The 15,609-nt window shown below is 40.4% G+C and overlaps 1 protein-coding gene across 5 annotated transcripts in view; it reads right to left on the bottom strand.

The window, feature by feature from the left end:
• Positions 1-2,485: 2,485 nt before the first annotated feature.
• Positions 2,486-15,609, bottom strand: part of dync2h1 (dynein cytoplasmic 2 heavy chain 1) — a gene marked incomplete at both ends in the record, with an annotated part of 93,242 nt that continues 80,118 nt past the window's right edge. For all 5 annotated transcript variants that reach the window (XM_083887222.1, XM_083887223.1, XM_083887221.1 and 2 more), the window contains 8 exons: positions 2,486-2,647; positions 3,012-3,128; positions 4,202-4,283; positions 4,365-4,474; positions 8,022-8,111; positions 10,557-10,658; positions 11,970-12,077; positions 14,120-14,236. In XM_083887222.1, coding sequence (XP_083743348.1) covers positions 2,486-2,647; positions 3,012-3,128; positions 4,202-4,283; positions 4,365-4,474; positions 8,022-8,111; positions 10,557-10,658; positions 11,970-12,077; positions 14,120-14,236 — 888 coding nt within the window. The remainder of the gene's footprint in view (positions 2,648-3,011; positions 3,129-4,201; positions 4,284-4,364; positions 4,475-8,021; positions 8,112-10,556; positions 10,659-11,969; positions 12,078-14,119; positions 14,237-15,609) is intronic.

Genomic DNA, 15,609 nt, shown 5'->3' with positions numbered 1-15,609 from the left:
GAAGAGATAGAGTAACTCTGATGGCCTTAGAGCCTAAATGAATTGTTCAGACTGACAGTGGACAGTGGTGTGTTGAGCCATTTATATAAACATGGAAATGCCTGTTATTATAACCCTGTTAACACCTGCACTGATGTGTTTCATCACAGTACGTGATCATATTATTTACTACAGATTAAAAAAAAACAATGACAGAGAATGTATACAGCAGTTTAAGACTGCAGAAAGTTAAAGAACTGTCACACACTACAATAAAACAACACATTCTATCCATTCCTCTTTTCATTCTGCCTCTCCCTCCATCTCTTCCCTTTTAACTCCTGCTCTCTCTCTCCAGCCTCCATCACCTGTGCCGTCCTCATAATCTCATCTCTGTAAAAATTTCTTCATACAGGATTTTATAGCCACTGCAATCTCTCTCTCTCTCCCTGAGCCTACATCCCCTCTGTCTCTCTCTTTCACTCTCTGACCCAGAGGGCCGTGTTTTTGCCGAAATCCAATCCTCTCTCTTTTTCAAACCTGCTGTTCCATTTCACTTGCATTTTGTCACACTGCAGTGCACACAATACCCACTCCTCCCTCATTTCAACCCCTTTCTCTCGGTCTCCACACACACACACACACACGCACACACTTTTATTGACAAATGATTGAACACAATCACAAATATAAACACAAACAGAATTAGAAAAAAAATAACTTAATTAAGTTATCAATCAAATTTGATGCTCTTGGTTGGATTCACACACACACACACACACACACACACACACACACACACACACACACACACACACACACACACACACACACTCTCTCTCTGTGGCCATCCATCACAGCTTCACTGACTCCACTCAAGCACAACTCAGAACCAATCACACAGAGGTTAGGGACTAACTGAGTGCTTGTCAGTGTGCCTCAGTGCACGGCTGCGTGTGTATGCATGTTCAGGAGCAAGAGAGGGAACCACCGTTTTTTTTTTTGCTTTGAGGAGAGACGCTGAAGCATTTCATGTCTGTGAAGAACAATTCAGCAGAAATGAGCGAGATGCCGATCGAGCAGACTGACTCTCATCAGTTGTGTTTACTGCAGTTCAAAGTCTCTCCCTCTCTCTTATACAAGGACAAACACACACACAGGTTTGCACAGCTATTCTTCTTGAACCACTGCATTGACTTTCATTCAAAATATTTTTATTTTTTTTTCAAAGTTTCTATTTTGAAAAACCACACAAAACACCACTTGTACAGTAAGTTTTTATTTGTTTTGAATGAATAAATGTTAACTTTTGTCTTAAGTTTACCTTTGTGTGATCACATTATCTTACACAAACTGTATTGTTTTGATGCCATAATTTGCCTTAACACACTATGCATTGTATCAATTTTTGAATCGAGAATCGTATGAATCGAATCGTATGAATCGAATCGTTTGAATCGAGAATCGTATGAATCAAATCGTGACCCTAAGAATCGGAATCGAATGGAATCGTGAGCCACCCAAAGATTAACATCCCTACTAACTAGCTCCTCAAAAATGAGGCTGTGTCTCATCAGGACCACATTTTATGACATAAATAATGCAGGAACAAACACACACATTTGCACCGTTATTTTTTTTACTAAGACTTGATGCCTAACATGTAAAGCACATGCGTTATAAAAGCCACAATTAGCATAACTCCTCCTCAAACACAGTAATCACCTCACCTGACCTGGATTGTTAGGAACTGCACCTGCTCCTACACTATTATACCTTTGGTTTGCCATCTGAGACGTCCATCTGTCCTGAAAAGGTGTCTTACCTTGATGCAAAAACACAGAAAAGCTCTGCCGCTTTAATTAAAATTCCTACACACGGGGAAATGAAGTACAGACGAACAGCAAGTAGGGCAGACCCCTGCTGTGAAGCTGCAGATACCACTGTCGGAGAAAGAGGGAGAGCGAAACCACCTTTGTGTTGTCGAGTGTGTACGTTCATTCTGCCGATTTATCCTCGCCCCATGAGGGTCACAGGGAGCTTGAACCAATCCAGGTTGCCAGGCCACCGCAAGGCCAACAGTATACACACACACACACACATTTAGAATGTGCAATTAAACTGTTTTGGTTGGGGTTGCTGCGATACCTGATAATAAAAAATCACAACAATAATGACATTTATTTGATCTTTATTTTGTATGAATAAGGTCAAAAAATACACTTCTGCAATATAATAACGGCGAATAAATATTCAAGGCTAAAATTTTCAGCAAAAATACAAACTAGCTCTGTCCAAATCATGTTTTTTAAAGTCATGTTCACTACCTCTGTGCTGTGAGGGGAAAAAAACACAACATAAAAAGGCTGTTTCATTCATCTATTACTGAAAGCAGCTTTTGTTGTATTCCCTCTCTGGTCCTTTACCTTGCATCACATTATGCGAATGAGAATGGCGTAATGTAACAGTTTGCTGACACTCTTCACTAAAAATCACTCACATCCCTTCACTGCTGTTTGAGAAAGAGAGCAGCTCCCGTCTGTATCCACTGGTTAGGGTTGGTGCCACAGGGCAGGCAGATGTGCGTGACCACCTTCACCCTCTCTGAGCTGGTGTACAGAGGCAGCCAGATCGTCTCCTCTGATTCAGCCGAGTCAGCAACGGAGGTCTGCGATCGGACGCAAAAAAAAAAAAATCACAATTACTGTATATTCAAGTCATTTACAAGCAGCGGAGTGATAAAATGTTGATAGCATTTTTGCCAGAGCTGGATAACTGAGTCATTTATCACAGGTAGAATCAGAATGATTTCATGAAAATGCACACAATGTACTAATTTACTAATAAATGTAGCAAAAAAAACCTACATATTTTGAAATTATGCTGTTGTTTTATATCATTATATATTATATTTTGGCTTCTGACAAAACTATCTTGTTACAGATGTGTTAACCTACTATGAAAAACAACAATTCTCTACTTTTTGCAGGTAAGAATTCAGTATGTTGATGTTTTTAAACACAAACACATACTTGGGGAACCCAGGCCATGTAGCACGGTGGAACAGCCGACACACTGGGAGAATTGTGTTGATTCTCACAAAGATGGGCACCATCGAAACTACACCCCTCCAACTGGAGACCTCCGACCTAAAAACAAAAGTGTGTGTGAGTGACGAGTTGAAGGAAGTGAGATGAGGTAGAGACACAAATAAAAGTCCAAGGGGAAATAAAGTGGGTTAACAAAAAAGAATCAAAGAAGAAGAAAAGGATACGACAATGACAAAGTGGAGTAAGAACGGTGACACAAAAGTACACATGACTATCAGCAGATGAACATGATATGCACATGGTACACGGGAGAGAGACAGATTATTTATCACGGTGAATTAAGTCGAGTGACTCAGACAAAAAGGGAACTTCGGCTTCAAACACAAGACACTGAAATCACCATAATCGGAGAGAGACGGGGGGGAAAAAAAGCAAAAGAGAGCACAAGGAACACATCCAGAAAAAGCTGCACTGTGTATATGTGTATATGTGTGTGTGTGTGTGTGTGTGTGTGTGTGTGTGTGTGTGTGTGTGTGTGTGTGTGTGTGTGTGTGTGTGTGAGAGTTTCACAACAATTATCCCCTTTCTCTTTCACTGTCAGATGTCTGAGTGTTCGCCTTCTCTCCCTGCAGCTGCAGCCTCTCTTTAAGCACCCACACCCCTCAGCCTCTCTCTCTCGTTGTATATTTAGAGGAGCATGTTAAGCTGTGCCCATCTTTATTGGCATGACAGAAAAAGAAAAACTAAAACATTAAAATGACAGACAATGTACCTAAAGGAATGAATCAAATAAACACAGAGAGTGCCGTACCAGGAGTGCTCCATATCTGTCCGTCAGGTGCAGAGATTAACTGTCTCTAATGGATATGCAGCACATTTACTTGATCTTTATTTCACACGCTTGTCTTTACTCGGCCATATTTGCTGCATCTGGGATTTTATTCTGACATTTTTATTCTAATTCGCTCAGTCCGTAGGGCCAGTATTCTGCCGCAGCATTGGATGCCGCTTTCATACTCGTACATGACCTGCAGCTTTGTGTTGTTGTTTTTTTGTGACTTTATTTTTTAGAAAGTCAATTATTTTAAATGATACAAAGAAAGGAAAAAGGAAGAAGAGAAAAAAAATATAAGCAGAGGGGAGATTCTGTGTGCATGTTGTTGTAACTGTACCTTCACTTGTAGTTTGGCTTGTGGGATGGGGCTCCTCCACGTTGAGAAAAACACCAAACTATCCATAGAACAACCCAAGTGCCTACATTTAAGAGAGGAAAGGGAGTGCTATTCAGTGTTTTGCTCGTATAAAAACACACGTATAATAAAGTTTCAATGTTACCTGGCAGTTTCCTGTCTCAGGGCGTTGAGGAAGGTGTCAGGGTGGAAGAGCTCAGACAGATCCAGAGTGTCTGACAGAAGAGCTTGTCGGCCTGCACGCTCCACCCAACTCTGTTAAAACAAAGGCGTGCACACACACACACAGGGAAACACAAATATTCTTCTTCAGTACAAGCAGTGTAATGTGTCACAAACAGAGCTGCCTCACATTTCTTGAGACTATTTTGCTCGAAAATATGCGCTCCCTCTCACCAGGAACAAATTGCGGAGGGAGTGTGATGATGAAGGGAAAAGAGAGCAAGAACCAGGGAGTACGAGAAAAAATTCATTAAGTATTTAAAGAACGAATCGTGAAGAAGGCAGTTACGCTACATTATGGATGACGACAGCCGTTTAACACGTTCTTTTAAACAACTCGAAATAGTTTGTTTGCACAAAATCGCAAAAGCCGATGTTTGCGCGTTACGTTTGCCTCGTCACGCTCGCATGGAGGACAACAATCGCGTCGGAGTCGGTGCGTATTTGTAAACAAGAGAAGAAGAGGTTTTACCAATTAACACAAAGTGAATAAATTGTGCAGCTGGGCGGCGTAATTTAATGTGCCTTCATCCTTTTATCGCCACATCAACAAAGCTGATAACACTTGAGCCTACCCATTACTTCTAATGGAGAACACACACAGGAGGGGAATGTGTATGCAAACACAAACACACGAGTACACAAACATGAAGACGACAACATGTGCTGTGATCAGATGAACAGGCTCCTTCTGAGTCACTGGAAAAGACTACTTAAAACACTCAACCGAAGTCCTCATAGTTTTGTCTTCATTGCTATGACACAACTGATTTCATTGCCCACTTTACACGTGTAGCCATGATTAGCATGACAGAAGTGGTCATATTGAGAGTTTATATTAGATTGAAGTGTAAATCTTTTTCTGGGACTTTTTTTTTCATTATATTAGTTGAACCAGAGGTGGAAAGAGTAAGTAAAAAACACAAATTTTACTTAAAGGCGCCATATGTAAGAATGTGGTCAAAAACGGTTACTACACTCAAATTTAAAATACTGAGGTCCTTTTAGGTTTTCGTTTTTTTACGCTATTGTAGCTCAGACGTAACTGGCAACCCGTGGTTGCTCGGCAGCTGAGACTCTACTGATTGCAATGATTGGTAGACAGCGGTAGGTGGAGCCACATGCCAAAGCATGATTTCAAAACATAAACATGATTTGCAGTCTGCAAAATATTTTTTTAATGCTAATATTTTGGCTGTACTGTTGTTGTTGGTGAGTTCCGTATGTTCTATGAACATTATTCCTGAGTCTCTGTGACATTTATTTATTACATAATGCACCTTTAAGTACAAGTAAAAGTACTGGTCTAAAAATGTACTCTAGTTAAAGTAAAGAAAAAAAAAGTAGCTTGTATAAAATGTACTCCGACTAAAAGTTCTCACGTTAATTGCTTTTAATTAAAGGCAAATTAAAGTGCTGACACAATAAAATATGTAAACACATCATGCATCAGTCAAAATAGGTCAAAGGTCACAAATGCTTTCACTTTCTCAAGCCCAATTTATACTTCTGCGTAAAGTGCTCTGCGTAGGCTACGTAGAGACTCTGCGTCGACGCAGAGACTGTCGAAGAGCCTCTGCGTAGTCTCCGTCTGCACGAAATATTTTTTAAGTGTCCGTCACTCCGTCAAGGGACTACGGAGACGGCAAGAGCTGCGATTGGTCCTCAGGACAGGCCGAGCTAAGCTGCTCTGTGCCGGCTCTCAGTGCGCTCCGGGTGTCCTGACAGAGGCGGAGCTGATCCCCGCCGATAACGCCGCTGCCGAACTATAAATACGTCATATCTTAACACACACAGCACATGTTTAGACTCTAAATGGCCTATTTCTCGCCTCAAATTATCTTAAAACTGCGTTCTGTGACACAGAAAAGTGAGAAACGGCCACTTTTTCAACAACAACAGTCTTTCTCTCTCTTTCTTTCTCGGACGCCATTGCTCACTGTAGCCAGAAGCACAACAACCTTGCGCAGCGACCCCTACTGATCGGGCGGGAAATTGCAGCGAGTGTCCGTCACCACGACGCTGAAGTATAAATGCTCGAGGCGTCTCCGTGGTGACGCAGACGGATAACGCATACGCAGTCGGAGAAGTATAATGTGGCCTTCACTTAATCAGGGACCTTAATTCATCTGTCCTCATCTGTCCTCATCATCCACTGCTAAAGTTTCTGGTCCATGAATTTACAATTTTTTATTGTCTTAATTCAGTTAAAAAGTAAACTTAAAAATGACTATAAAAAAAAAAAAACATACTCAATTAAAGTAACACAAGTAAATGCATTTCATTACTTTAAACCTCTGTTCTAAGCTCGGGGGCCATTGTCTCTGTGTCACCATAGAAACTAGTGGGTTTGGAGTCATTGAGTTAAATAAAACTGCTGATAACTAAAGGCAGAGAGGGATCCAGTGTCTACATTAAATTAATCACTGGTTTTAATCACAACATCAGTCTGCGCCAGCTTTAGACCTAACTTAGGATTAAGCATTATACCAAATACGCATAAATGCAAGCCCATACTCCCACACACAGGTTCATAGTTGCAGGTAGACGCTTATGGTTATGTGTACACACAATCACGGTCGTACAAGAGAGACAAACAAACGCAACGAGACAAGAAATGTGTATGTGTGTGAGCATTTGGGTGTTTCCAAGGTCGTCCTGCACTGCTGTGCTGTTTGCTCTACGTTCAACAGCAGCTCTCGCTGACTCCACCTTTATTAGACTGATTAGCTTACAGGACACACACACACACACACAGCTAACAGAGATATCACTCAGTGCCGATGGGTAGAAATAGACAGTTAAGGACAGAGAAGCCTCCAGACAGACTTTCTCTCCATGAGGCCAGATGGAGTGCAGGTAAACATGAAGGGAGACAGGAGATAACAGGCAGACAGGAAGAAAAACAGACAAACAGATGTGTAGGCAGGCGGGCCGGGCCAGCCAGCAGACACACACCTCCACAAATAATCAATTGCATTTAATTCACATAGAAATGGATCATTTTCGAAAGTGTGTGTATGAATACTGAGGTAGGAGAACACAGTCGAAAAGAAGGCAGAGTGCAGTTTCCGCCGCAAAACTTTATATCCTGGCACCGACCTGTTGCCGGTACTTCCGAGAACCTCATGCTTTTATTTATGAACCCTGCTTTTGGGGGAAATAATTTCAGTCAAGAGTCATAACGTTGCAGTACTTAACTCTGGTCAGCTAAAAGACTTTTGGCAGTGGGCGGGCAAACCGCAAACGAGGTCTGCGGCAAAACGCGGGCCTCCAGTGGATGTTTTAAGATATGGGGTGTAAGGTCATTTTTCAGATAATTTGATGGTAAAAAAAAAAATCTGTTTATATGTATAACAAAGAGACGAAAAAGGATCTCTGCGTGAAATAAACGCATGATGGATTTAAATGGATCCCTCAGTCATTACACTAATGCTGATTAGAAAACTCTTAGGCTTCATCCCAAGGACATTTGTGAGGCTGTTAACAAATGTCTGCTCCAAGTGCAGGAAACCACTTTATTTGATGGAGATGGTAATAGCAGCAGGCCGATGTGCACATCGGGCACCTATATATGTACCTGTATGGCGACTGCCCGTGTTACCACAGCTCTGAGGTACTGCATCGGCTCCTCTGGTCCCTCCCATTTATTCTGCCACTTTGAAGGACACTGAGACAGAAACAGACAGGGACATCAGTTATTTACAGCCATTTTTGATGATATAATATGATGATATATATGACAAAAGAGACTCTGCAGGAAGTTTACTAATTGTTAATTGAGTGGTTTGCTGTGGTCAAGCAGGACATGTCTGTGAAACGGAGAGAGCAGGACAACGAGGAGAAACACTGGAGTTGTACTGTTGATAACTCTTCCAGGGACATGAAGAAGCATCTTGGATGAGAGATGACACATCCTCAAGAAAACTCAAACAAGTTCAGTGGGCTTGTGGTGATGCAATGACCCAGATGACTGACAACCTTCACAGTATCTTCAAGGAGAAGTTGTACAGGTCTTTGAGTCCTATAGCTACTTCCTTTTAAATTACATTATCACTAAGAAATGTCCTAAAATGACCGTGATTTGTCACAGACACATATTACACTGAAATATAGTTTCAATCGTGACTACAATACAGACAATAATGTAACTCCTAGCAGCTGAACATCCAGGTTATTAAAAGACAGTGGCTGCAGCTATTGGTCAGAAATATCTAATGTTACTTAACCTTGAAGGTTTCAAGTCTTCTTTTTGTTTAGGGGTCGCCACAGTGTTAGAATCTGCCTTCATCTTGCCCTAACTCTTCTGTTACACCAACTGTCCTCATGTCCTCCTTCACAACATCCATGTACCTTCTCTGGGGCACTTCCTCTTTTCCTTCTGCCCGGCAGCTCCATCATCAACATCACTATCGCCCTTCTGCATGTGACCAAACCATCTCCCTTGTCCCTTGAATATGCTCAATTCTTTCTAATCCTGTCCATGCTGGTCATCCACAGGGAAGATCTCAGCATCTTCAGCTCTACCACCTCCTGCTTCCCTTCCCGTCTTTTTGACAGTGCCACTGTCTCTAAGTCATACATCATAGCTGGTCTCACTACCGTCTTGCAGACCTTCCCTTTCACTTTTGCTGCTATCCTTCTGTCACACATCACCCCCCGACACTCGTTTCCACCCACTCCATCCTGCCAGCACTCTCTTCTTCACCTCTCTTGTGCACTGTCCATTACTTTAGATGATTAACCCCAGGTATTATTTACCTCTACTCCTTGCATTTCCACTGTCATTTACACACAGGTAGCTTAACTTTAAAACTGTTAAAAAACATCCCAAACAGAGGAAAAGAAAAATGAGACACAAATAATGAATACAGACAATGAAATCTCCTACATATCTGTCATTGTTTTTGTTACATATGCTACATTGATATAGTGAAGAATGATTACACATGCATAGAATTAAGTGCCGGCACTAAACGCTTTACCCTATTTTGATTCTTATTACTGCAGAATGTAACAGGATTCACACACTAACACACTTTTTCACAACTTCACAGTCTTTAAATGAGGCAAAAAATATCGAATAATCAAATACAATGTTGGTCTCTTCATTTCACTTTGTTACTGCGTGTTCTCTCGGTCTTCCACACGAAGAGCAAGTGGCTCTGTCATCTTTCTGGCAGCGATGTAAAACTTTGCCAAATTAGAGCCACAAAAGTGATTAGCTTTTCAATTCTGCCAGTGATAAATCTAGTATTTGTCAGGGACTTTGTGGCTTGGCAAATTGTTCCTCGGCATCATCATCAAAGATGGCAGCTGCTGCTGCAGCCATTTCCAAGGTCTCATGGAATTAGTCAGCAAATGATACACTAAGCTATTTTAGTTTTAATATATACATTTTGATATACTGTGATGTAGGTCTGCAGGAATTTTTAATCTCTGGAAGTAGCCAGCCATCAGCCTGAACTACGTTTTCTGCATCATAATTAATGATTGTAATTTTTTTAAAGCAAGCCTTGTTAAAACTCTGCAAAGATGCGCCGCCTTGCAAAGAGTGCATTTGCTTGATTATCCAACAAGTCGTTGAAATATTGCACTTCCATTGCACACACACGACAACACAGAATATATCAAAGTAGGTTCTCGCAATGATCAAGGAAAGATGCTGTACTCCCAACGCGGTTGAATTCCAAGGAGGAAGGCATATATTTTTAAACCAGAAATAAAAGCTTATCTGTGTTTCATACTTGGCAGCTACCTATGTCAGCCATAATGCACTGCAAGGTGTCCTCATTCATAAAAAGTCAAAACAGATGGACACTTAAAGTACAAATATGGAAACCATAAATCTTTTAATCTCTTTTAGCTGACTTGAGGATCCTTGGTATACTGTGACCATGAGTACAGCTTTAACAGTGTTATAATTTACAATTATAGACCTGGTTTCAAGTTTATTACAATATATTAGGTATCATTTTTGATTGTTACCCCATGAAATAGTTTTTACCCATGTTTGTTTGCCCCAAAAGGCTGTGGGCCTGGCAAAAAAATCCTGACATTTTAACCTTAGATCCAGTGAAAGGAGCAGTTCCAGCATTAATTAAAATTCTATTACCTCTTGATTGAGCAGGGCAGTGGCCAGTTTTTGGACGTCCGGAGTCAGCAGTTGTGTCCCTCTGATGACCTTGCTAAGTGCAGCCAGGGACTGGTGGATACTCTGTGAATAATGAATGTCATAATGAAACTATTTATTGCAACAAATGGAAATGCAGTTGCAGCAGACTTGGCACTGATGGCACTGCTCTTTGGATGTTCCCTGAATTGGCCAAGCAGCAAATTCAAATTTGGAACCTTTTAGACTCTGATTTAGAAAGGTGGAGACAAAGGTGATGACAGAAAATCTTTCCCAGCGGCAGCAGTGAGAGGCATCATTGGTGTAGCATGAAATATGTGAAGGAAAAGCGTTATTTACATGGACTGTGAGGAACAGCCTTGGTGTGACATGGCTGTCAGTCGAGCATGACTAATAGACTGCATTCAGTTGGTTGACAGCTGATTACAGCTGGGCTGTATGATGATTACCATGGTCTGTGTGAACCAACGCTCCTTTATTTCATGTGACTCAGTGTTTTTTCTAACATAAAAAAGATCCATACAAGAGTTCAGCTCCGTATCAGAAGTAATCTGCATCCACACGTACACACCTGTACGGTACATCATGTGACCTCTCAGGAGGATTTCTATTTATGAAACTGAGGACGAGGTGAATTTGAAACTAAAAAGTTCAGTGTTAACAGAGCTTTTCATTCACAGCTAATAACAGTTAGCTCTGGCAGATAAGAACCAACCAGGAAGTGGATGCAGGTAATTGTGTCATCGTTTTCAAAGGTCTCAGTTTTTGGCCCGAGCAGACCAAATCTCTGCTCGGGCTACATGTCTACATTTTCTTGGCTCGCAAAAAACAGGGTAGTGTGGACAGCAGGTGATATCTGAGCACAATTTTTGTGTTTTTTCTATTAATATAGGTGTCTGAATAGCAAGATATAATCTTTCTTATTTTCACTTGAATCCTTCTTTCAAAAATCAAATCAAGTCTTACTCCAAAAGAAAAAGACTTGGTTACAGACATCAACACATACAGTAGAGCTGCATGACAGAACTGTTGAGGCCTTTATTATATAATGAGAGAACAGGTGCACATTTCATCACCACCTGTGGTGTTAACCCGTTCCCAAAATGACAGTCAACTGGCTCAAAACACCCATAACACACAAGGATGAAAATACATAATCTCGCCGTGTGTGAGTCACAGTCTTCTCATGCATCTCTGTGAAGCAGCCCACATTCTACCAATCACATTTATATTGCAAGACACAATCGATTTGTATTGGATGGCTTGGTGACAAATGGTAGAGAGCAGCAGCAGCACGCCCACAGAAAATCCTATGATTTTGAGATCATATCTCAACTCAATCACTTCAAATATACACATTAGCACATAAAACTGCTAGTTGCTAGCCCGACATACCTGGACCAAGCGGACTGCATTGAATTGCTCCAAGGCAATGAATGATAAAACTGGTGAGGAGTGACCTTCTGCTGATGGGGCCACCTTCTGATGGATCAGTGTGGAGCCCTGATGGATCAACGGCGGACAGACAGAGAACGTTGACATATAAATAAACAGAATAAAGATAGAGACACAGAGCAGATTGACAGGGTGGATGCTATATATACACAATATAAAGGCATGGCTTTAAAACACAATTTTAAAACACAACTTTACGTACATAATGGCAAGATAATACTAACAAGATTGACTGCTGCTATCATAACCTACTTACTATGAGACAACTGTGCTAACCACTGAACCACCTTCTGCCTCTATAACTTAATAAAGTGTTTCAAAATAACAAACTTTCAACAAACAGAAAAGAGTTCCTTTCTGTCTCCAGAGTCGACAAGGATCACAATTTCCTTGCATTAGTTTACACATAAATCGAGTGTGTGTGGGTGTTTATGTACCCAGAAAATATAAATAAATATGGAGATTCGGTTGTACTCTGTTGCAAATGTCACACCCTGTACTTCCTCACACTCTATTTGGTTTTTCACACAAATACTTGTTAAGAGGCAGAGGAGAAGGGAGCGAGAGGAATAGTAGGTCTGTTGGACAGAAGGGTGGAGACAACGGAAAGTGAGATAAATTAGACGAGAAAGGGAAAAAGCGCGTTCAGCTCGTCTACAACTCTATTCGGAGATGGAACTGAACAGCCAAACAAACAGTTTATGTTGCCTTGAGAGTCCCTGCACCACCTAGACTACATTACGTTGCATCTAAACAAACATTAAACCATGCACATAAAGATTATAATAAACACAGACAAATCCAAAAACATGCACAGAATCACTGAATAAGCTCAAGCATGTGTATAAAGCTACACATTGGGGAAAAAACACCCTCAGGAAGTTAATGAAAAAGGGAGACAAAGGGAAAGCGAGGACATTTGTACAGCATCAGATTGTGAATAAGAGGCAGAGCGAGAGAGGGAGAACAGGAATATGGGGGCTAAATTATTTAATGTTGAGGTAGATTTGCTCCTTGATTTGAAAGGTGCTGGTCTCCAAGCAACCTCACACAACCCTGTTGACTGGCCAGACAAGCCAATAGTTGTCATACACAGAACTAGATTAGACTCTTCTGCTTTCCGGTTAGCTTTCACAACTTTTAATTTAGATTAGTTGCTGCTGCACAGGAAAAAATATAAAACTTGCATGGGATAATTAAGGCTCGTTTATTAAGGCAGAAATACGATGGTACTGTGGAGGTTGATAGAAGAAAATGCAACGGTAATATGTCTCTATTAAGAGCATCGCTTATATCAAGGATATTAGAAATGAACGTATGATTTACAGTATTAGTTGCATTTTGCAGTTCAATATCCCTGGCCCCTGTAAATATTAACCCTTAGAACACTTAGCATTTCTGCTGCTTTTTTCGATTACTATTTCAAAACGTACAGTATACAGAGGCTATAAGAATGTGCTATATAGTGTCTTATATCCTTTATTTTCAGCACAACCTAAGCAATCTGATGATGTTTTTTTTTCATTTTCACCAACTATATAAACACACCTGATAATCGGATTTAAATAGGGACATTTGGAAATACGTCACAGTTCAAAGTTCGTTTTTATGAACAAAAATAAAAATAAAAATGGTCTATTTAATTATTGCTACTTTATAATTTATACTAGAAATGCGATATGACATTAATCATATCTTTGTCACAACAAGGCGTAAGAAGACGTAAAAACAATTTTTTTAAAAGCCTGAATATGTGACCTATAAACACAGACTCCCAGGATGTCCATATAAGGAGTTGTGTGTTATTCCCAGGGCACTTTACCAAGGGTAAAGATCCATGCCGTGTAAGCATTAACGGTTAAAGACTCAAATTGGATAAATGAAAAACAAGAATTTGTTTCTGTCAAATGAAAATAATTTCACCTAAATTTGACTCTGACTGGACCTTTAAATACACATAGAAATCTTTGCTTTTTGGTTTCCCCGAGTCAAGGGTGACATCAAAGAGAGAAAGAACTTTTTTTTTTTTTTTAACTGTGATCTCTCTGTGAATAGTAAGCTTTAAGAAGCCAGACTTGAAAAAAACTGACCTGATTAAGTTTCTTCCATAAGTTGAGGACAGGGGAAAGTCCACTCGACCAGAGCTCCCTGTCAAACTTTGACCCAGTTGCCACTGAGCGGCTCAGGATACGTAGTTGAGAAATCACCTGGGAATGAGAAGTGAAGTATGAACACCAACAAATGATTGAATTAAACAAAGGAATTATACTGAGGTAAAGTTATGACTAAGTGTACACAATTATACCAAAATAAATCCAATACTGTTTGCAACTTCCTGTACATAACTTGTACTTGTCCTCTTTGAAAGAATGTGTAAAATATGAATACAGTACAAACTTTTACTAAGGTAACACACAAGATTAGGGAACACACATTCACCATTAACTATGTGCTTACTAACATATATACGTAGCATACTAGCCCTTTATTAGTAATCACTAAGCACATATTAGCACCTTATTCTACATAACCTTATTCTACCTCTATTACGACATAAATTAAGATGCTTCTGACATAAGGTGTTAATACGTTCTTAAAATGTACTAATAAAGGGCTAGTATGCCACTTATATGCACGTTAGTAAGCATCTAGTTAATGGTGAATAAGTGTTCCCTAATCCAAAGTGTTACCACTAATTCGGCCCAAAAGCACAGTAATACAATATCACGTACATAATCTGGTGGCTAAATACTACAATGACGGTCAATGACATGTGGAAATATTACAAGTGAGAAAGGCATGACCCCAAACACATCTCCTAACAGCTTCTCACACACTTAATCAAACTGGTTTCGCCTCAGGCTTCAAGGCCCCGGATAGTGCTTTTACCTAGACACAGTGTGAGTGTTTGTGCAGTAGTGTGGCTCTGTATGTAGTGAGTGTGTGAGTGTTGTGGGGAAGGCAAAGTGTATGATAAATGGCTTTCATTTGGTCCAGGAGAACTCTTTACTTACACCTGCTTTATCTTCTCTGCTCAGGAGGGAAGGTGTGAGAGTGTGTGTGTGTGCATAGGGAGTGGGAGAGAGCAAGAGAGAGTGTGTGTGTGTGAGAGAGAGAGAGAGAGAGAGAGAGAGAGAGAGAGAGAGAGACAGCAAGGACGGAAAGGAAGAATAAAAACTGATAGCTAATCTAGAACTTCATCTTGACGGCGGTAAAAATGAGGGCAGCTGAGGATGGAGCGTTCAAATATATTGGGGTTCAAATGTAAAGGGATTTAAATATATTAAGATTTGCCCTTATCTCAGCCACTGACTACCCGGCAGAGACTTTTACCATCATACCCAACTGGGGAAAAAAAAGGGTTGAGACAATATGTGCAGGTAAGTCACTTTTAATCATACTGGTAGCAGTCCATTCAGGCGAGGCTTTTAGATTAAATCAGTGTAATCCGGGATTGTGGAATATTGGGGGAATATTTCTCATGGTCATAGTGAAAATGTTCAATAAAGACCCCAAGAGAACACAGAAACAGATGCGGTTATACTGACTGCTCAACTAAACATAAAGCATATATAATCCA

This window comes from Microchirus variegatus (assembly GCF_963457635.1).
Source record: "Microchirus variegatus genome assembly, chromosome: 3".
NCBI lineage: Eukaryota > Metazoa > Chordata > Actinopteri > Pleuronectiformes > Soleidae > Microchirus > Microchirus variegatus.
This window is presented reverse-complemented; position numbering and strand designations above follow the sequence as displayed.